This window comes from Rissa tridactyla, chromosome 7 (genome assembly GCF_028500815.1).
Source record: "Rissa tridactyla isolate bRisTri1 chromosome 7, bRisTri1.patW.cur.20221130, whole genome shotgun sequence".
Classification (NCBI taxonomy): Eukaryota; Metazoa; Chordata; class Aves; order Charadriiformes; family Laridae; genus Rissa; species Rissa tridactyla.
The window spans coordinates 38,998,245-39,020,147 of NC_071472.1; the positions used below are offsets into that span (position 1 = coordinate 38,998,245).

The 21,903-nt window shown below is 40.1% G+C and overlaps 1 protein-coding gene across 1 annotated transcript in view; it reads right to left on the reverse strand.

Moving 5' to 3' along the window:
* ZNF804A (zinc finger protein 804A) overlaps positions 1 to 21,903 on the reverse strand; it is a 154,134-nt gene that overhangs the window by 13,323 nt on the left and 118,908 nt on the right. The window contains exon 2 of the mRNA XM_054209066.1: positions 20,860 to 21,003. Coding sequence (XP_054065041.1) covers positions 20,860 to 21,003 — 144 coding nt within the window. The remainder of the gene's footprint in view (positions 1 to 20,859; positions 21,004 to 21,903) is intronic.

A 21,903-nucleotide genomic window follows, 5' to 3' on the forward strand; every position in this document is an offset into this window, starting at 1 on the left:
AGCGTACTTGAGCAATATGCAGTAATTCAGTTTGTTGTGTAGTCTGCAAGAAAGAACTGCTGAACCAGCTTTTACATTCAGATCCTACAATTATGTATTAAATACATGTATTACGTTATACACCTGAAAATTCACATCGGTCTTCTTTACTTTTGTAACATAAAAGCTGAATTTACTTTATCGTGAAATGCAATTAGTTTTTGAAACTACTTCATACTTGTATATGAAGCACCTTTCTTGTAAAGTGTCTCAAGTTCACTTAGATTTTCATAGAATCATAGAATTATAGGGTTGGAAGGGACCTCTGGAGATCATCTAGTCCAACCCCCCTGCCAGAGCAGGGTCACCTAGTCTCCTATGTTGAAGTTCAGGGGAAAAAATGAATGAAACTTGAGCTTAAAATGAAAACCAAAACCACATGAAAACTTAAATTGTTTTCAAAATCATAAGGAAAATCAGAACATTAAATATTTTGCACACTTGCATCCATAATATACATGAAAGCTAGTTATCTTCGATGAAGATCTTTCTTACTAATTAGTCTTGATTAGGTGACTGCAAAAGATATACGCTGGAGTAATAGAAGGAAAAATAATTCTTTTTTTGCTTTCTAGTCTTTTTAATGCTTTTTCTTCAGTAATTATCTGCCAGAAACAAACGTATACTTCATCCTGTGATGATTAATGCCTTTCCCAGCATAGTAAGCCTCATATTTCATTTGACATCATTCTGGTGCCTGCGCATCTTCTGCTCCTTTCCATTTCCAGTATTCCCTGCTGCAAGATTCAGAGAGCATTATGGCTTACAGTTGAACAAGGCTCCAGGACTTTGAAAAATAACAGGTTACGGAGCATAAATTAAGACTTTAGTTTCTTTTGTTTTAAGATAACTATGTTTTCTGAATTTAACTAAATGGCTGCAGCGTTGCCATTGTGCAAAAACATTGTTTTAAGCCTGCAGAATTGCTGAACGTTGCATACTGAATATTTCACTGCGATAGCTACCAACCACATGGATAACAACAGCCTGATCTTATTGCAAGCTGTAGGATATTTTTTGTTAACTTCAGCAAAAATCAGCTAAATACTCCACAAATATTAAGGACAAGACCAAAGAAAACGGCATAGAAATACAGAATTAGCATCTCGCATATCAAATTAATTTTACAGATAATGAAAAGAACATAAAGCTGACACACACTTGTGCATCTGGAAAGTGGTTACATACGCTAGTCTCTAATTTAAAGGTATTTATTTTAATGAGTCTAGGCCTAATTCTACTTCTCTTGAAGTCAATGGAGAAACTCCTGCTGAGCTCAGGGAGAGCAGAGGTTTTAAATTCACCACGGAAATTTTCAGCAACACTTAATGAAGCTTCTTCAGTCACAAAGATTAAAGACAAGATCGGTACACATCGCTTCTTTAAGGATCACTTTACCTTTAGACCCACTTGTGCACCATTCAGGATTCTAATTCAAAAAAACAGATGCAACATTTTAAATCCTGCCAAGAAATGGTTATTCCTAGCACCGTTAGAGGAAAGGGCAATACTGTAGAGAAAAGGGCTCGACTCCGCACTTCTGAGAAGACACAGATGGCCACGAGCATGGGGCTGCCCTCAGAGGCCACAGCTCCTCTTTGCTGCTCCGCAGGGACAACCCAGCACAGATTGTTTCAGGCAGCACGTGCCATCCCCTGGTCCCATAGCGTTATCCACCACCTTGCTTTCACTCCAGCAGTGAAGTACAGCACGTACAATATTTTCAAGTTTGACAGTTCTGCTGCAACCAAAATACTCATTCAGTGAGGCACTGCCTCCTGGTATGTTCAGTCACTGAGTGCTAAATGTTGATGACCGCTTTATTGTCTGGTGTCCTGGTTTGAGGTAAAACAGAACCAACTTTCTGCTCAGTAATTTTACTTCTTAGCTAGGCCTCTTCTAACTCTCTGAAATTAACAGCATTTGTGTCTAAAGCGGTTTGTTCAGAGTGATAAGACAGTTTGTGCCAAGGAATGGCACGCAGAGAGGCTCTTGCTTATACTTATTGCTATAACTACGAAGGTCAGCTAATTTCATTATTTGCCCCACTGGAGGGTCAGAAGCGGAAAAGTGTAGAGGGGTCCCGCCTGTGGGGAGGAGTGGACAGGACAGGTGGCCCAAATTGGCCAACAGGGTATTCCATCCCATCTGCCCCATGCTCAGTATAAAAGCTGAGGGATCAAAGGGTCAGCTCTCTTTCTTCAATGGCCGACGTCCGAGGAGGACCCTGTCTGTTCATCTGCCTTTGATCCCGATCCGTGTGTTCCTGACTCCATCTCTGGAACCCGGCTCCCACCCGTCGCTGAGTCCAGCCTGGGACTTCCCCAGTGCCTGCCAGTGACATCATCCTGGGAGCTTAATACGGTTTTGTATATACTGTATCTATTTCATTATTTTCTTTTTTATTATTAATATTTCATTGAAGTATTTTAGTTTCTTCTAAACTTATAAATCTCTTTATCTCTCCTCCTCCTCTCCGTGTACGAGAGGCTGGGGAGGAGGATCTGTCGGCAGCCATTACCACGAAATGTGGCCAGTTACAATTTCCCATGCATAAGTAACAAGAGCTCCACAACAATCCCATCTCTTTCCAACTCTATCTGGAAAGCTGTAAGCTATTAGAAAAATCCCCATTTGAGCAGCATTCATCTTCACAGAAGCAACAACTTCCTCACTAAGAACTACTTTCAAAGAAAGGTCACCTCTACACCTCTTTGGAGAGGGAATATTGGATTTCCCTTTAGAATGATTCCCCAGTGGGAGATGATACGGCCACAAAATGGATGGCTCCATCAAGACACAAGCGTTGGACGGCTCAGCTGTTAAAGCTGTCTTTTGCTCATTTTGCAGACTGTTTTTCTGTTTTCTACTTGGGTAACATACTTGGCAGCTCTGACGTCTTTGAGACTTCACCCAACAACTCTGCGCTCCAGTGCCCTCCACACATACTGGTGTCTGCTGTGACCCACCAGCTTCTCACCTTGGTCAAAATGGTTCACTGGGTCTCCAGCACTGAAGTTCTCTGTGGGATCGCACTACTATTCTGATTATTCCTCCTTCTTTACTGAAGAAGGACACAATACCCTTTCTACAAGCACATTAAAAATTGCAAGCAGAAATTTTTAGTCTATGGTTTCAGCCTCTTTGCCACGGAGACTGAAATGAACCTACCAAATCTTAAACCTTACCAGTCTCTACAATGTGCACAATGACTGAAAATGAGGAATTCATATTTACAGTCAGTTTCTCTAGAGGGTATTTTCCAAAAGCCTTGAAGGATATTGTAATAACTCTGACGGGCTAAAGGAGATACATGGATTCCCTCAAAGTGAGCTCTTTATTTTAATTCTTATGTCAGAGCTAAATCACAATCGCTTTCTCACATCAGTTTTATATTGGATCACTGAGCCGTTCAAAGCCTCTGTTCACAAATTGCTTCTCATCAGTAGGATCTGGTCCTTGACAGAGATTATCCCAGGACCATGACAAGCTTCTTCAAAGAATATATAAAATTTGACCAATGAAAATTGAGACAAGAACAGGCCTTTCCAAATTTTGACACGTATCTCACAGCCACAGCTAACTGGCACAGCCAAAAGCTGTTATCCTTAACTCGACTTTTAATATTATTCACACAGACTCCTCTGAGAAAAACACAAGATTAAAGAAAAAATTATTAAACATGAAGACTGCGTCTTGCAAGGCAAAATGAATTAACACTGTAATTTGACTTACGCTTTCACTTTTGACCATGCAAATGAAATGTGTGCTAAAGTAATTTTGATACCATACCCCTGACATTACCAGGAGTAGTAGATGTTGGTAGCAAGCGGTTATGAGAGCACCTATCTCTCTATTATGCTTGTCTTCTACTGCATCATTGCTTTTGCAGACTGAAATATTAGTAACTTTAGAGCAAGGATGCATGTGTCACCACACTGTGTTAATAAGGTACTAAGTTGTCAGTAAACCAAAACCTGCACCTGGACTTAGAATCATAGAATCTTCATGGTTGGAAAGGACCTTTGAGATCATCAAGTCCAATCAAACAACCTACAATCTCTGCCACAAGAGCATGCCCTGAAGTGCCAAATCTAGACGTTTCTTAAATACCTCTAAGGATGGTGACTCAGCCACCTCCCTGGGCAGGCTGGTCCAGTGCCTGACCACTCTTTCAGTAAAGTCATTCTTCCTAATATCTAATGTAAACCTCCCCTGCCACAACTTCAGACCATTTCCTCTGGTCCTGTCATTATTCACCTGGGAGAAGAGGCCAACACACACCTCTCCACAACCTCCTTTCAGGTAGTTGTAGAGGGCCATGAGGTCTCCCCTCAGCCCCCTCTTCTCCAAGCTAAACATGCCCAGCTCCCTCAGCCTCTCCTCATATGACCTGGTCTCCAGACCCCTCACCAGCCTCGTAGCTCTCCTCTGGACACGCTCCAGCACTTCAACGTCCCTCTTGTACAGAGGGGCCCAGAACTGAACACAGTACTCGAGGTGAGGCCTCACCAGTGCCGAGTACAGAGGCACGGTCACTTCCCTGCTCCTGCTGGCCACGCTATTCCTGATACAAGCCAGAATGCGGTTGGCCTTCTTGGCCACCTGGGCACGCTGCTGGCTCATGTTAAGCTGGTCGTCCACCAGCACCCCCAGGTCCTTTTCTGCTGGGCAGCTTTCCAGCCACTCTTCCCCAAGCCTGTAGCGTTGCTTGGGGTTGTTGTGACCGAAATGCAGGACCCGGCACACAGGACCCAACTTGGTAGGACCTTCCCAAATTTGGAGGACTCAGGTCGCTGGGTAAGCTGCTAGCAGACAACTAAAGCTCTTTCTTCATCCCACTGCCCAAATTAGAGCAATTTGTATTAAAAGAAATAACTTGCTAAGAGATCACTAAAGAAGGAACTGAAGTTATAGCTGCTTAGTTTTAATAAGTTGGTTATAAGTTATACGGTGTTGTCTATTCTCATCAAATCTTATTAATGTGTAGCACATTACTGCATAGAGATAAACTGAATGTAGTTTTTATGCCTTAAACTAACATCTTGCGCTAGGGTTTTAACACTTTTTATCTGTAAAATTTAAGAAGGGCAATCAGATCCTGTGTGAAAAATAGCAAATGGCCATCCTTGTGAAAGAAAGAAACACCATCTTTTATACCAATAGCCTTCCAAAATATACACTAATGACTGCATTGAAAAATGGGCATGAAAAACAAAATATAAGGACCGCTTAAGTAATTTTGCATAATTTTTAAGTACCTCTTGTATTAAAATATAGATATTTTGCAGTGTTAAAACTTCAAGCTTTTGTTCAATGAGTAAAAGATGGTGAATGTAAGAACAAAATCACTGAAAACCTAAATTTGGATACTTGGCTTCCCACCAGAAGTTCAAAGCCTTCCCTGAGACACTGAATATACAAAGCTACACCTAACACGAGCACAAGTTGGGTCTATTCATCAAATGCATGCACATTTAGGCAATGGAAGTCCCCAGTACTTCTCACTACTGATGCCAGACATAGTGTTTTCCAAAAGGCAATAAAGTTCTGATACAATTATAGGTAGCAGTCTCACACCCTTGCAATCAGATACATTAGCACAGCTTCAATTTGCTTTCCTCTTTTAACAGATGTTGTGGAACAAATTTTTTGTGGCTACAAAGAGTACGCGTCGCTTTGATGCTGTGAACTTTCACTTCTGCCTGGGGCAGTATCACTAACGATAAATCATTCTGCTTGAAACTTCTACTGACCCTCAAGACGCCAGCTGGCATCCCGCATGCAGCACATACGCAATCTGCGTCCAGATTTACACGTGGAAAGCATTGCCTCTCCCACTTCCACTCTGGAGGAATTCTCTAGCTGTTGAAACGTTACAGAAGAGCTTAACTCTATCCATCAGCAGCAAATAAATGGCTAATGGGATGTAAAATTTAGGAAAGACTAAGCCATATTAGTTTTGATGTCCATTCACATTTAAATTAGTGATCCTGCCTCTTGTACAGCTCCTCAACTATTTCTGGTCTTTCATTATCACCCTCTGAATTGGGTTTATGATGGAAATGTCTTCCATTTTCTCACTATTAATCCTAAAGGTAATGGGAGAAGCTGGTGCAACAATCGTCTTTTCTAAGAACTGGTCTTTGTAGTCCCTGCTCTCTGGTGAGACAGAGTTGGCAGCTTGGTTTTCCAGGCTCAGCCTAACTGGAACATGAAAATGAAACTCTATTTACTACTGATTTTGATAGTTTTGCCTTTCACTCTTGAAGATTCCAAACACAGCAAAACTGTTAATTATATCATCTTAACAGAAGTTATTCTATTTCACAGTCAACGGCCTCAAAAGGAACTGTTTATTGGCCTCTCCCAGTTACTGTGTATTCCCCGTATTATTGTAACTTCACCATCTTCAGGTCAAAGGGAGAAAAACTTAAGATTCTAGAGCACATCAGAATAGTCATCAGAAAAATCCCCACACTAAAACACATCAAACTCTCCCAAATAATATTCTGCTACTGCACGTTAAGCAAGTGGAAGCAAAAGCAATGCCTTTGACTTGCGCACTGTTCAATATGATCTGATTAATCCTGGGGTAATTGCACCGTTCATCTGCTGACACGTAACCCAAATACAGAAACCATACAGAAGTCATTTCTGGTGACTCAAGTACTCAAATACAGCAGTAGTATTTTTCCTTACCCAAACCCTATCTTTCTGATAGCAATGAATTCTAGAGTGTAACAATTGCTTTTTATTCTTTTGCAGGTGCTGGGGCGGAGGAGTACACCTGTACCATGTCATTCATCACTGAAACACAAGTGCTCTTTACTTAGATGGTGGCAGCTGTCTGATGGTGCACACCAATTACACCGAACAGTGAGGACGGGGAGAGAAGTCGTCACTATCATCAGCTGAAGCTGCAGGGGGGATTAATGTAACAGAATCTAATTACCTGCCTGGATTTTGGCCAGTGCAGGACTGGAGTCACCACCCTCGCTGCTAAGAAAGCAGGCTGGGAACTTCAATTACCATGGTGGTTAAGGTGGCGGTTTTATATCTCGAAGGCAGCAAGTCTGGCAACACAATTATATTGCTCCAATAGCGACTCAAAGGAAAAAGTGCCACCCGTTGAAGTACCAAGTCTGGTAGCACATAAATGTTAATTAGCCGTCTTTTTTTAGAAATTATGAGATGCTCTAGTCCTGCACAGTGTGAGATTTGATGAGATGAGAGCACTAGGTGGTATAGCTAATAAATCAGTTTACTGTACAACCTCATTTCTTTAATGAAGAGCATTTAATGAAGAGAATACCTGAGCCTTAGTAAAGCAAGAGCCCCAGGCGTACACTTGCAAACCGAAACGCTGGATTTAATTTTTTTGCATTCTCTCCAAAACAGGGAGCACTAACTCACCACTAGTCATTAGAGAATGCTCTCCTGTCAGGGGGCAACGCTAAGCATAAACTTTGATGTCAGAATTAAAAAACACAGAAGAGATGAGTGGCAAGGCCATTATGGGAGAATAACCAGTAAAGCTACAGTTTTCATAAGGAAATAACTTTTAAAAGCTGACAAGAGCTGTCAAGGTGTCAGGCCAGGAGAAGAGCCGGCACAATTAACATATACTAGGCTTCAATCTACTGGGAGGGGAAAAAAGCAGGATTTATTTTGGACAATTACAAGTTAATAAATGAAAGTGTCAGTTCCTCTGTAAAGCACCCATTAAAGAGTACTAAAGGCCAAAACCTTTCACAGTTTCTGTCATAGTGGGCAAAACACTACCATTATTTTATATTTCAAGCAATTTTATTGTCAATGACCGCAGTTACAAATGTACAAGAAAATATTTTCCTTAGCAGCATACCAGGCAGTTTACTTTGCAGAAAACATCTGAGCTCCCAAAAGTGTGTAGCATTTTACATTTTTATTATGAACACTGTGTATTTTTTTTTTTTATTTTTTTTTTTTTCCCCAAAGCGCACCCATATGAATGAGTGCTTGAAGTGAAGTGCTCAGGAGGGCACACCATACCACTTTACATCCTCCAGCTACACACAACGCCTGCCCGGGGAGTGAAAGGCACCTATTCAGGGCTGCAGGGAGCCAAGCAGACTCCTGCACGCTGGCAGCCACTTCCTGCAGGAAGATGAGCTCTCCCTTCAGTAAGCACAAGGGCAGGCAGGGTATCGGTCCCTCCCTGACCTCACCAGTTGCCCTCGTTTCCCTCACTCCGACTCCTCATTTAATTTCAGACAGCATGCAGAGCCATCGACATCTTTGTGCGAGGCTCATCCCAAGAGTTAACCAAGCTCAGCAACATGCTTCTGCTTTTTTTCCCTTTCACTTCAAAAACAATGAAGAATTGGATTGGCTTCGCCTGCGGAATCCTTCGTCCTCTGCTGCGGACCAAGAAAAGATATGTATGGTGCTTGAAACCTGTTATTCTGAGTTGCCTACTTCACAATAAATTACAGATCAAGTATCTCCAATTCAGATGGTAACTTGACGGACTTGCAAAGCAGTCAGACCTCCCTGTGCATACCCATAGAAGAAGACACAGAAGCCCATTTGTGGTGGCGAATCTCCATTTTACAAGGAGCAGGTAGAGAAGCTGTACTCCAGTAGGGACGTAGACCTTGAATTTTATCTTAAAATCCCCTTTAAGGGAATAAAAAGCTTCCAAACCCAGCACTTTTTAATAGACAATCTTTTCTTCTCACTATTGCTTAAGGAAAATGATATGACATTATTTTTGCCTTGTTGATCTTCCTGTTAATCAAGGCAGAGATGAGTCATTAGCTACTCTAGCTTCCTTTTGTTCATAGCCAGGCAGGTGTGCAGAGCCAAAGCAAGATACCTGAACAGTGCTTGAAAAGAAAATCCGCCTTCCACAGAGTCATTTGGAAAAGAGTAGCTGTCATTTAAGATGTTATCTACCACTATTTAAGTAAAGTAACCCCCCACCTCATCATCATAAGCGAGCTTATTCAACACCTACTATTTTAAGGCAACCCAGCTCTCACCGTTGCAAATCCCATTGCTCAGCTGTTACGAGAGCTTTGCTTGGACAGCCACTCCTCCTCACTCTAATTTGTTTTGAGTTAAGAACAAAAGAAAAAGGGATCCTAAAATAGGCTTGGATATAGCATACGCCTTGCAGGAATTTTGGCATAGGGTGGATGGACATCTGCTTCAGGCCTGACCTACTTCTAAGCATCTGAACACAAACATCTTGCAAATATTCCCTGTATTTTTTTTTAGCTGTTAATCCCCCAGTGATTTCGCCTGCCCCTCAAAGAGCAAAGAAACCTTCTTTGCTCTTTGAGATCTGAGTTGAACTCAGTTATATTGGGGTCTGGCCATTTGAAGATGTTGGCAGTGTTGGTCACTAAGGAGTAACTAGAGCTTCCGCTGTGCAAAGCAAACACCAGGTGCTCCATGAAGAAGTCACAGCCTTGGTAGGCAAAGCAAACATGAGACAGCTTAGGAGTCAAACATGTTCTTTTTCAGTGAGCATATAATGCCCACAGGTAGACTATAATAATTTAACTTAGATGGTATTTTTAATATATTTCTCATTATACCACACACAACTTTTAACCAATCTTATACAGTAGGCTGATGCCAAGAAAGTATACTAATTGGGGCATTCCTTAGAAATGCATATCATGTAACTATGGGCAGAAATGAGGGAAGAAAATGAAGTAATCCACATCAGTGGCATGTGTTGTACTTGCATCCAAACAAACGAAAAAAGGAAGATTCATTAAGCAAGAAATGAGTCTCGAGATGGCATAGAAGAAAAGTCTCCTGCTGGGACAGGGAAGCAGGACTGCAAAGCGAGATAAGACAGGAGAGGTGGCAGCGGCCTCTGTCTCACAAAGCAGAAGAAAAAGAAAACCATTCAGGTTAGCTTAATGCTTGCTTGGCAAAATAAAGGGGAAAAAAACTACAGATGAGTTTGATAAGCATATTTTAATGCTTCATTCACTTTGTTTTTTTCTGATTTGTTCCATTTGTGGGTTCGTTTTCAAATCAATAGAGACTTCCATTTTTTATCATCCCTAGTGACAGGATTGTCTCATACTGTGTCTTTTGTCCATGAGACAAAGACTACTGATAACCTTAAGTATCCATAAACAAGCGTCCTGCTCTTGCAATGCTCCCTGTAACTGGTGTGCCTCCACGGAAGTCCCCTTTGGCCAGGGGTACAGCTGCTTTTCTCGCAGTCAGGAGAGGAACAACACTAATAGTAGGGGAGGAAGATGCACAGAGGTGACGAGGAGAAGACCCGATCCTCAAGGGAGTCTGTGATAATGATCCTTAACCTCTGGTACTGATGTAACACTTCTCTTCCATGCTATTGCTGTGAGTCTCTTGCTTTGTTTCTAGCTCTCATTACAAGCAATCTGTAGGCAGATGTGTCTCTTTGTAGTTACAAATCATGTAACACAATGAGATCCTGTACCAGATGTGAACATACAGACGCCAGTGTGCAAGAAAGCACTTAATAGCTATATACAAATATACAAAAAAAAGTGGTTAAAAATAAATTTTAAAAAAATCACCATTAAAGAAGGTGGAGGTTTTATTTTATAGATTTTTTTTTTAAATTTTCTTGAATTTCATTGCTAGAAAAGGGAAAGTGGGTTACAGATGCAGAGCCAACTTTTTGTGTTCTCTCTTGGTATTGATATATCAAGACTGCGTATCAAGACAACAGCAGTTAAGTCATATCAGAGAAGCTGGGCATTTAAAAGTAGTAGCATTCATCTTGAACGAACTTGGATTAATAGTATTTATCGTTTGTATTACAGTATACCATGGGTCTCTTGTCGGTTCTAGTTTAAAAAAAGATGCAACATGCTGTTGGAACAGACAATTCAAGGAAAGAGAAGGATGCCTGCAAAAGGGAGGCACAGTCATGTAGACTGCTTGTACTTATATTGTCTTCTGCAGATTGAATGTCTTAAAAAAATAAATCATTCAACCAAGAGACATCAACATTTTCAATCATTTGATGTTGAAGCACTACTCTTTTGCTGCACATGGAGACTTTGGAAGAAATTGAAAGGTCCTTAACAGAGTAATTGAGGTTCGTCACGAGGATGTTTGTCGTGAAAAAGCGCAGGTGAAAGCACAGTGAGAAACTAGGAGAAATTACTGGACTAACAGTGTCTGGTATCCTTCAGACGAAGGAAAAGGCTCAGCTGAATCCAAAATACAAACAGGACTGAAAACAGGGGCACGATTCTATCCTTACTTTCCACCGACTCCTGAAATCTTCTTAAACGAGAGCTACTGCCTGTCTGCCGAGAGGTCACAACAGACTGCCTTCCTGCTCACGTCATCTGTCCCTTCAAACGCTCATAGGGCCCTTATTTAAGTGTTTCTTATTTCATTCATTCGCAGTGGGAGGGTCAGGAAAGTTTACATTAGGGAGCCACTCAGGCTTTTACTGGACAGCTGTAGTTCCAGAAATAATTAAAAAAAAAAAAAAAAAAAAAAAAAAAAGGAACAAAAGCCAACCAGCTAACCATCACAGCTCAATCCCAAACAGCAAACCACAAACATAAAAGAGGCTCTGCAGCTAAATTGTTCCAAGATGGCATCGACCACACATGGAAAAAAGAAGAAAAATACGAGCTCATATTTTAAAGTTGGCTTGAACGCTCCTTGAACAGTTTAGGAACTTGAAGACATTCCTGCATAAGCTGCTAATGAACTGCAATTAAAATATGCAGAACAGTAATTATAGTTTCTAGAGTAGCAATGGTCTGCCTAAAGAACCTACAGCAGTAGTCATCTGCTCATGGCGTACAACTTTTCCTTAGATGTACCGTAAGTTAACCCCTGGCTCTGTAGAGGTCCCAATGTCCTACTGCACGTAGCGTGTAGGACTGAGCAGGAATCAGCACTTGAGGGAAACCAACCATCACTTCCATACATGTTCTTTGTCCCGTCACATCTCTTCACAAAAGGCAAAGCTGATTGCAACGTTATGTTTCGTCAACAGGTCAGAACCACCACTGAGAAAAGAAAAAGCTTTTTTCTGGCATGAAGGAAGGATTGATTTTGCACAGATCAGCAAAGACATCGATAATTATCCTAAGATTTACTGTGCCTTGTACTGAAAAGGTGAACAGTTCTTCCCAATGAAGAATGAACTCTCACATGTAAACCAGCATGCACAAGCTGTAGGGCATAAAATACAGTTCTGGCAGAGCTCCTAAGGAAAAAAACCAAATATCCCGAAACTTTTTTTTTGGTAGCAAACAGAAAACTATAAGGTGGCTTTTGCAGCATCAGGGATGGAGTACTAACCATTGCCATGCACAACTTAAATGTTTTAGCAAATTAAATCATGTTAATGTCACCAAAAAAATTGTTCACCTTGAGAGGTCATATATTACAGAATATATTACTAGCAACATATTTCTCCTTCATTTAAGAAAATTTAAAAACTCACTGTAAATACCATTTTTCTCTATGATCACTGACAGCTCAAACCCATGGAGTAACAAAATGTTTTTCATATTATTCATTACTTCAACTTAATCTGTATTCTACTTGATTACTTTCAGGACAGCAATGGAACTTCTGAAAATCACAGAAACGGTATTCTGTTGATTGGTTTAAATTTTGCAGTCATAACAAAGCTTAAATTAACTTGGGGAGATTCATTCTGTTAAGGAATGAATGAAAATAAAAAAGAATATTTTTCTTCCAGATAATTACTTAGCCTAACACAACAAAGCAAGGGATAGGTAAACCATCTCCGAGTTTGTATAACACAAGTTTTTAATCATTTCTCGCCATCAAAACACTGTATGCCAAAAGATGCATTACAATATACACGATGCCTCAGGAATCATGTACTGGAACACTGTATTATTTCCTACCTTCAAATCCCAATTATTATGTCTATTCTTATCTTAGTGCTGAATGGAACGAAAGTATTTTCTTTTGCAACAGTGTTGGCCAAACAGCAGAAACCTGATAAATGCTGCCATGGTAAAGCAAGTTTAAAATTAGCCTCAAGTTCAGCTAAACTACATGTAGAAAGTTTCACAAATTGATTTAAAAAGGCAACGCTGAACTGAAATTGATGAGTGTAGTTTTAAATAAAACAGTGAACCACACAACAGTAGAAATGCATGCCCAGGAGATGTACGGAGTTAACCATGTTTCTTCTTGTCCCTTATTCCTCCCTCCCTCTTTGTGTTGGGGCTGTATTTTTCCCCCCTCCCCACTGAAGTAACTTGCTCAATCTAGATTTGGGAAATAATAATAAATGAGCAATGGGTGGTTGAATTAAATTTGTATTTTTTATTTTTTTTTGCATGGAAATATAACGTTACTGATTTGTCAGGTTATCAGACGGATCTGGATATTAAAAAGGACAGAAAGGAGAAGGCTGCGATAATTCAAAACTGAAAAAAATTAAAGAACTGAGGATAAACACCAAGTTTCTAAACTCAGGAAGGGTTGGAGCTGGGTAAGGCTGCTCCTGTTTTAAAGAACAGGCTCCTCGTGGAATCAGAAGTGTCACTGCATGAGGTTAAGATTGTGTTTGCAGGCTATTAGGGGGATAGACAGGATGTATACTTCTCTACTGTAATTATGTTCATTCTAAAAACACTTTTTCAGAAAAGATAATTAGTTAATCAAACGTTATTACAGAACAGAATTTCCCAAACACGAAAAACTAAGGCCAGAAAGTAGTAATATGTCTTTGTTGGTAATGAGGAAACACAGTGTTAGCTGGCAACAAAATTGGATTTTGCAGTATTAATACTTTATTCAAGAATACCTTGTCTAACCATTCAGTACAAGTTTTTAGCTAAAGAATGCCTAAAAACTCTGTTACACTGATACCAATCAAGAAGCCAATTTCTGGGATTAAATTTTATAGGTAAAAACTGGAAGGAAATGTATTTTTTTTTCTTTTTTTCAGGAAACAGTGTGTGAAGTTTCTCTCTAAATATACTGAAATATTCATAAGTAACAGAATTTAACTGTTTAATTTTAAAATACATTCCATAAATCAGAAAAAGGACTGTCATTTGCAGCCTTCCAATGCAGGCACATTACTAACAGACCAGCAAGACACCTTCCAAGTGGCTTGGTGCCCTAATGCAGTGGGACTATAGTTCCCCTTCTCCTGAAGCCTTCCTGTTCCTGCTAATTATCTCCCTGCACTTCACTCTGTCTAAGCCAAAACCTACCCCAAACCCCCCACTCAGGGGCAACCCCAGAAGGAGCACTCTCAGCAGCCTGCCATCCAGAAACAGGCTCCCCACTGGAAATTTCTCTCCAGCGTTTGCTCTGGGCACATCCTCATGTTGCAGAGGAGCAGAGACCCTCACGTTTGCGGTTCCCTCCTCCTTCATGGCCTCGTGTGGTCCTGTTACATTGGCAGTTTTGCCTTTCTCTTCAGAATAACAGCAGCAGGTTTGTTGGTTGGTTGGTTGGTTTTTGGTAATTTTTTTTTTTTTAGTTTTTAGGTTTTTTGGTGGGGTTTTTTTTGTTTTTTTTTTTTTTTTAAACGGAGTTTAGAAAGGAAGCACTGTGTCTACTGCAGTACTCTGTTCCAATGCTACCAGCTGTGCTGAGCTATAATTAATAGGTCTGGTGATGACCCTTATTAGTACTACTGTCAGTATAAATGCTTAAAACTTAAAAGGAAGCTTTTTACTAAAATACAAACAAAACTCAATCCAACCACAAAAGACCACTGAATAATGCAATATTCATGGGAAAAAAAAACCCAAACTGAAATACAGTGATAGAGCAGTGTGTGTTTGGAAGAGGAGGGTGTCATTTTGTGGTTGTATGTGCATTACAAATATACATATGTATAAGAACACAAAGCTGAACATTTCTGTTCCCTTAATATTTAAAAAGGCTATAAAGACGACTATCCTTTCCTGAGGAAAAAAAAGAAATATAGGAAAAGGTGCCAAGTTACATTCTGGGAAAGCAATAACAACAGTAAGAGAGAGCTACACAAGACTGATTCAAACAAAAATGTTTAAATCCTCATCTATGCTTGTTTAATATTTGTAAAGTAAAGACTGCCTGCCCATAAGGACACACCGAAATGTTGCTCGCTTCTAACATGAGAAACAAGCTGAAATAAGGGAAGGAGCATAACATTGCTCCATTCCAGGAAATTCAACAGGAATCCTATCTGCCATTAAAAGTGATGTCACTTAGTTACAAAGAAGAGAAAGGGCACTGAAATGTATTTCAAAGAATTATTTTCACTTGCAAGGAATGGAAAAAATGACGCTGCATGTGCTTTCCACCCCAATTTCCCCACAAGCTCCATCCAACAGCACGCACTGGGGTCACACTTTCCCCACCAGGACATGAAGTTGCTGGCACTGCAACTGCCTTCCTGCCACCTGTCCCCACTCTCCCTGCAGAGACACCTGCCCTCTCAGTCACACAGGACACCATAGGTTTGTCACCGAGACATCCATAGGGAGATTTTTCTGATCCAGGACCAGCCTAGGTAGTGCTTGAAGAAGTGATTCATCTTATCACTCTCGGGGATTTTCACGGCCATAAATTCTCACCATGGCCTTGTATATTTTGTCATCTTAAACATCCCTCCTGGCTGGGCTCAGTGCACAGCAAGGTCCATCAAAACGCAATGCGATGTCAGGCAGCATGGAGCTATAGCGGAGATGCTGACTGGTGGAAGAGGACCGGACCTGGCTGAGGGCAGCCAGCCTTGGGCTCTGCCTCCAGCCTCCCCTGGTAGGCATGTCTCATCAAGCAGAGCCCAGCACAGCCAGACACACGTCACGAAACAAACTCTGTCTTGCTCTGCGTTGCTCCTTGTAATCCCCTTCACCTTAGTCTATAAGGTAACCAACTCCAGCTTATCCACAGGAAAGGCTACACTTAACACTTGAGAAACAGAAGTTTTAATATTCTTATTTTATGAAATCCCTTAATGGTGAACATCCCCAAAACTCTGACCCACTATATATCATGTTTGTTTTGCTTATGAAGCAAATCTTCAGAATATTCTTGACGCTCTTAAGGTTTTATTCTGTACTAGGACGCTTTTTTGAGAATCATTACTTCTACATTTTGAAGATGGTATACAACATGTTGCCTCTGTCTTAGACTGATTCAAATAGCTCCAGTGGAATCCGACCTGCAAAAAGCAGGCCTGAAAAAAACAACAAGAAGTACTGTTGGTTCCCAGTAAATAGTTAATTTCTTTTGTTTTGCAATTAAACGTGTTTCATTTCAAAGCAGATTGTAGCAAGGTGGGGGCTGGTTTCTTCTCCCAAGTAACGAGCAATAGGACAAGAGGAAATGGCCTCAAGTTATGCCAGGAGAGGTTTAGACTGGATATTAGGAACAAATTGTTCACGCAAAGGGTCATCAAGTATTGGAACAGGCTGCCCAGGGAAGTGGTGGAATCGCCATCCCTGGAGGTATTTAAAAGACAGGTAGACGTGGTGCTTAGGGACATGGTTTAGTGGTGTTTTTGTCAGTGTTACGCTGATGGTTGGACTCGATGATCTTAAAGGTCCCTTCCAACCTGGACGATTCTATGATTCTGTACCCTCTGCAGGCACCAACCAAGTAGAAGAGATGGGACCTTTTTTTTTCAAGAGGGACTAACTCTACAATGAGAATTTTTAAAAAAAAACTGTACTGATGACTGCAAAGATTCGCTGCTTTGTTTTTAAATTGCAGTCAAACAACCAATAACATCCACTTATCTTTGCTGAGAATACCAGCACTCCCAGATGCTGCACTGCTCTATAGAATCATACTGCTCTTACTTTATACCTTGTATGTCTCATACCTCATAGGATGTACAAATTTAGTACAGTTATAGGGTTTTTATTGTTATGCCTAACCACACCCTTCCACTTCCAAATTTCTTTTTCTTCACCCATATTCCATGACATATTTATTCAAACAGATAAAGATGATAAAAGTTTGGACTTCTGATTGGCTGCAGGTTGATATTCTCTAACCTATTTGGCAAAGAAAAACATGTAGAGACAGGAGAAAAATGTAGACAGAAGAAATCTGTGTGTCAAATAGGGAAAGAAGACAACTACTAATTTAGTCTTCGTGCATAATTTGTGTCTTAGTACCTCCATACAATTTTAAATACATTTTTAGAGCAGGGAGATCATTTTCATCCAGGGAGACACAGTTTGAGAAATGACCTCTGATTCTGTAGGGAAAAATTCCTACTTATAATTTACTTAATTGATTGTATTTGCATATCTAGATGCAAATACATCAGGGCTATTAATTTTATTTTTCATCACAGCTTTTTTGTCGTTGTTATTTGATATTTGGAAAAGCACTCCTGGGAGAAGAAAAAGCACCAAGCCTGGGTGTGCTGCTGTGATATTATGCAATTAATCAGAAGTTCTGGGATGGGGAGGAAGACTTTCAAATGCAGGAATAAAACCTCTTCATTCTTGTAGCGACAAAAGTCTCCTGAGGAATGACTGATGTAGGGGATCTAGCTGATCACTGTCAAGAGAAAACAACTCATCAACTCTGAACGGCTACGAGACAACGGTCATTCAGAGCCTTAGACTTAATGCTCAGCCACATTTATCAAAGCTGCAGTGTTTTGAGGAACACAGGATTTTTTTCACCCTGCATGAATGCAGCACTTCAGAGAGCTCCTCATGCGCTCCCAAATACTTAAGAAATGCTGCATAAAACCATACAGATGTTTTTAAAGTCCTGGCATGGGTCTCAAAGCTGCATTCTGTGATTTTAGATCATCATCATCAAATAGCAAATCTGTCATTACTATATTAAATAATAATGGTTCTGCCTTAGTTAGATTTCTCTCTGTATTGCGCCCAGAACATTTTTTTTAAAGACATCTGCATTATATTTTGGGGTTTTTTCCTTTTTTTTTTGTCTAGGCTTTCAAAGCAAACAAGAGAGTTCATTTTTCTCCATTACCACTGACTGCTTGGAAGTTGCTTTTCCAGTATTTCATAAAGGCTACAGAAATTGCTCTCCAAACCATACTGTCAAAGCTAAGAACAAGAAAACACTAACAGAGACAGTGCAGATCTTGAGATACCGGTCTGAACTCCTTCAGGTCCTAGGAAATTAGTTTTGCCCTATTCCTATCCTTTCTTTCTGGACCAGTCAGAAGAAGCTCCCTCATACTACCACAAAGTGGGTGTTAAGAAGCTATAAGACACAATAAATCAAACCACAGCCAACCCCTGACAATACAGGGCCCCCCACCCAACGGCAGAAACCCACATAATTATAAAATCTTCTCTTTTAAATCCTGTAAGTTTTCTGTGCTAGCAACCTTTGAATCGATGGAAAGAAAAAGAAAATCTTCCACAATAAAACTGACGTACAGGAGCTGTTGCGAACATTTTCTCTGATAAACCATCCCATGGCTTAGATGGTGTGGTAACAGAGTGCTCAATTAGGATTAAAGACGGCTTTTGAGAACAGCTGGGATGAACTCAGGTTTAGGCAGAGCTTTCATCCATTTGATCATATAGAAACCACTGTCACGTGCTGCCATCACTGAAACTGAACTGGCTGCATATGCTTACAACTATTCTTGGATCACGGATTACCTGTCCGTTAATAGTGGAAAGGTGTTAACTGAAGAGAGAAAGTTACAGAAAAATATGAAGCAAAATCCAAAACCAGATTATCTGTTCCTCTCACCCCTACTGAACTGCCGGAAAACTTTTGCCATTGAGGTAGGAAGTTTCAAGACAAAAGCAGAGCATTCAACAGTAGCACCTGCAAATGGCTGTAGCCCACTTAGTAAAGTTAGATTACTCAAAAAAAGCACATGGTATGAAGTTCTTGGAAAACTAAGCAAATGGGAGCGAGCCTGCACTGCAGCGTATGATGCCTGCTCCCTTTTTCACCTGAAATATGAAAAACGAATTTTTTTTTTCTTTACAACACCGGTAGAAGCTACCACAAAAAACACTGCAGAAGAGTTAAACTTGACTTAAAGTCTTAATCTCAGTAATCAATAGTCTTATTTGCTAGTAATACTACAGAAAATTATTACTTTGCCCAAACAAGCATCCATACATTTTTTTCTGTGGAAAATGAGAAACTTTTGTCTGATTTCCTACCAAGGAGATTAGCGGTGAACCTCTCAGGAAGAGGATGACTTCCTGTGTTTCACCAAACACATGCACAAAGCCACATGCAAACACTGACACACAGGCTCCCTACGCAAAGGACGGAGAGGTAGGATCTGTCGTGCTCCGTCAGACACTGGTGCAGTGTCCACTATCCCCTGTCTAAAGCCATCAGAAAAGAAGAAAAGCTATGCGAACCACTGGAAACAAGTCCCTGTTCAGTCTAATACTTGACCTCAGTTTCAAAATCAATGTTTCATCAATACTAAATGAAGGAGTGAACACTGCAGCCTTCAGGTCCTCATTACTTAAAAGTGCTTCAAGCACTTAAAATTTAATAAATAAAAATCCTAAGAGAGTTCAAGTGGGGAAGACTCTGCCCATCACTTTTTTTCCCCTGCCTTCCATCAATTGGGTGCTGCTGTGTGAACATAACACCTGAAGAATCGGTTCCACCTATATTTTAACTAAAAATATTTGCAATTTATAATAAATATCTATAGGATGCAATGAAGCGACTTGTTGATTTCTTATCTAATATATTTTTCTCTCCAGCTTCTCATAGATTGCTATTGCTGCTGAGGTTCGTATCTCTGTAGTTCTTAAAACTAAATCTAACACTCACACTGACAGTGTAAATTATGGGCTAAATAAAAATACCAGTGAGAGAGAGGGGGAAGTGTTTCAGGGAGAAGTGCTGAAGGAAAGAAAAGCAAATCACTGACTTACAGATATAAAACATGTGTAGCAACTCATCTACGCTCACCCTGAGCAGAATTACAGGACAAGGGGAGATTCAATTAGAATGAAAAGCAATCAAACCAGATCCACAACCATATGATTTCACCAGATTAAAAAAAAAAAAAATAAAAAAAATACAGAATAATTATCAGCTAAGTGGACTAAGTGGAAATTTCCTGTACAGTTATTACACATCTTTACATTATCATTACGTATCTCTTCGGTGGAGTCAAGATGCATTGTGTTTTCCTCTGCCTTACGTAGTCCTGACCACCCCAGAGGCCAGGCCATTGCGCTGGGATGCACTGCCCCTCTCCTTCTGTGGAAGCATCGCTTTTATGTTACCAAAGCAGGACGCACAACTTGGAGATCCGGTGATAAAATGTGGCGGTAACAATGTGAATACCAATGTTTTAAAGCTAACACATATCTTACGGTGAGCTGAGCCAGAAACTTTTCATTACTACAGGTTTTTTATATTCAATGCATTTAAGTAAAATCATAGCCCATTTCAGAACTGTATCTGCACTAAAAGAAAATTTACCGAAGAGTATGTTAAGTTTCCTATCCACACCTGTTGCAACAAATGCTTCCCAGTAAGTCATCTCTTAGGCATACCACAGCATTTATTTACATGCAAAATTAATCTGCTAACAAAGAAATTGTACATCTACACTTTTAATCATATTTTTCATCATTCCCTTTTCCTCTTCACAATTTAACTGTTCACATTTCTCTTTCTTTCCATCTCAGAATTTTTGACTGTAAAATCTTCATGTTAAGATTTGTTTCTAAGAAAACAGTGTATCTTGCTTCCCAGAACCTGAAATTTGGGCACAACTCAACAGTGCTTTCCAAGCCCACCGGAAGGACACCTTATTTCATTATTCTACCTGAAACTAAGTTGAAGTAGTGAGCAGATTCCTCTTACCTGTTTGTGAGCATGATCGTAAGAGTTAATGTGATTGTCAAACTCCTGGTGTTTATAGTACTGCTTGTCACAGAGTTCACAGTAGAAGTTGGCTTTAAGATCTTCCAGAGCTTTTGCTATCGTGTTTTTCTTTTCAGCATAATCCTGGAGGGGGTGCGAAAAAGTAATTTTAGTTTTGCCTTTGATGCTGCGAATGGATTTTGTGCTCTGCAGTTAATCATATTTGTAAACATTTACACACCTCCATAACTAAAAGCCTTCACATTATTTGCTGTGTTACACTGCACATATTTACTGTATCTGCTGCGAGGCTAAGATTTGCACACTTCAATTTGCTATACAGTTGCCAGCTTCCCTTAGGGGCTCTTTCACAGGCTAGAAGGATTTCCCCAGGTTCTGTCTGAATACAAATATTTATCTTGCTGAAGGCTGTTTTCGAGTTAATTTTTGATCCAAGACTCACTGCTGCACAGATCTGCTAGGTAATATACCCAAGCAGAACAAGCACGACGATACAAACTGCAATAATTTAGTTATCAGGCTTTTACAAGAAAGCACGCCTACTAAAAAGAAAACAAAATTAAGGAAACCCTACTGGGTCCTTCTTGAACGCATGTACACATGTCAATGTGAGGAAAGTAGACGGACAGACACACATCTCTGATTACCATTACAAACAACATTGCTTATCATTTATGAGCAAATTATATACAAGTAATATTTATTACTTTCCTAAATACATTGAAGATAATATGGCCTGTTCTGAAAGAGCATGGAAATGGTCTGTCATCTCAAATTAGTTTAATACCAGTTAAACACTGAACATGTATAACTTCAGTGCAATGACTCCTGCTTTTGGGATAGACTCACCCCCTAAATCCCGAATGTGGCAAATATTTTTTAAGAAACTACAACCCTTTGATTTGTTTCACAAGATTTCATCACTGCGAACTCTTTGGAACTGACCCTAAATTCCCCTTGTTTCTGTCTTCTTCCTTGTTCAGTTAGATTAAGATAAAAGCTGATCTTGTACTCAGAACATCC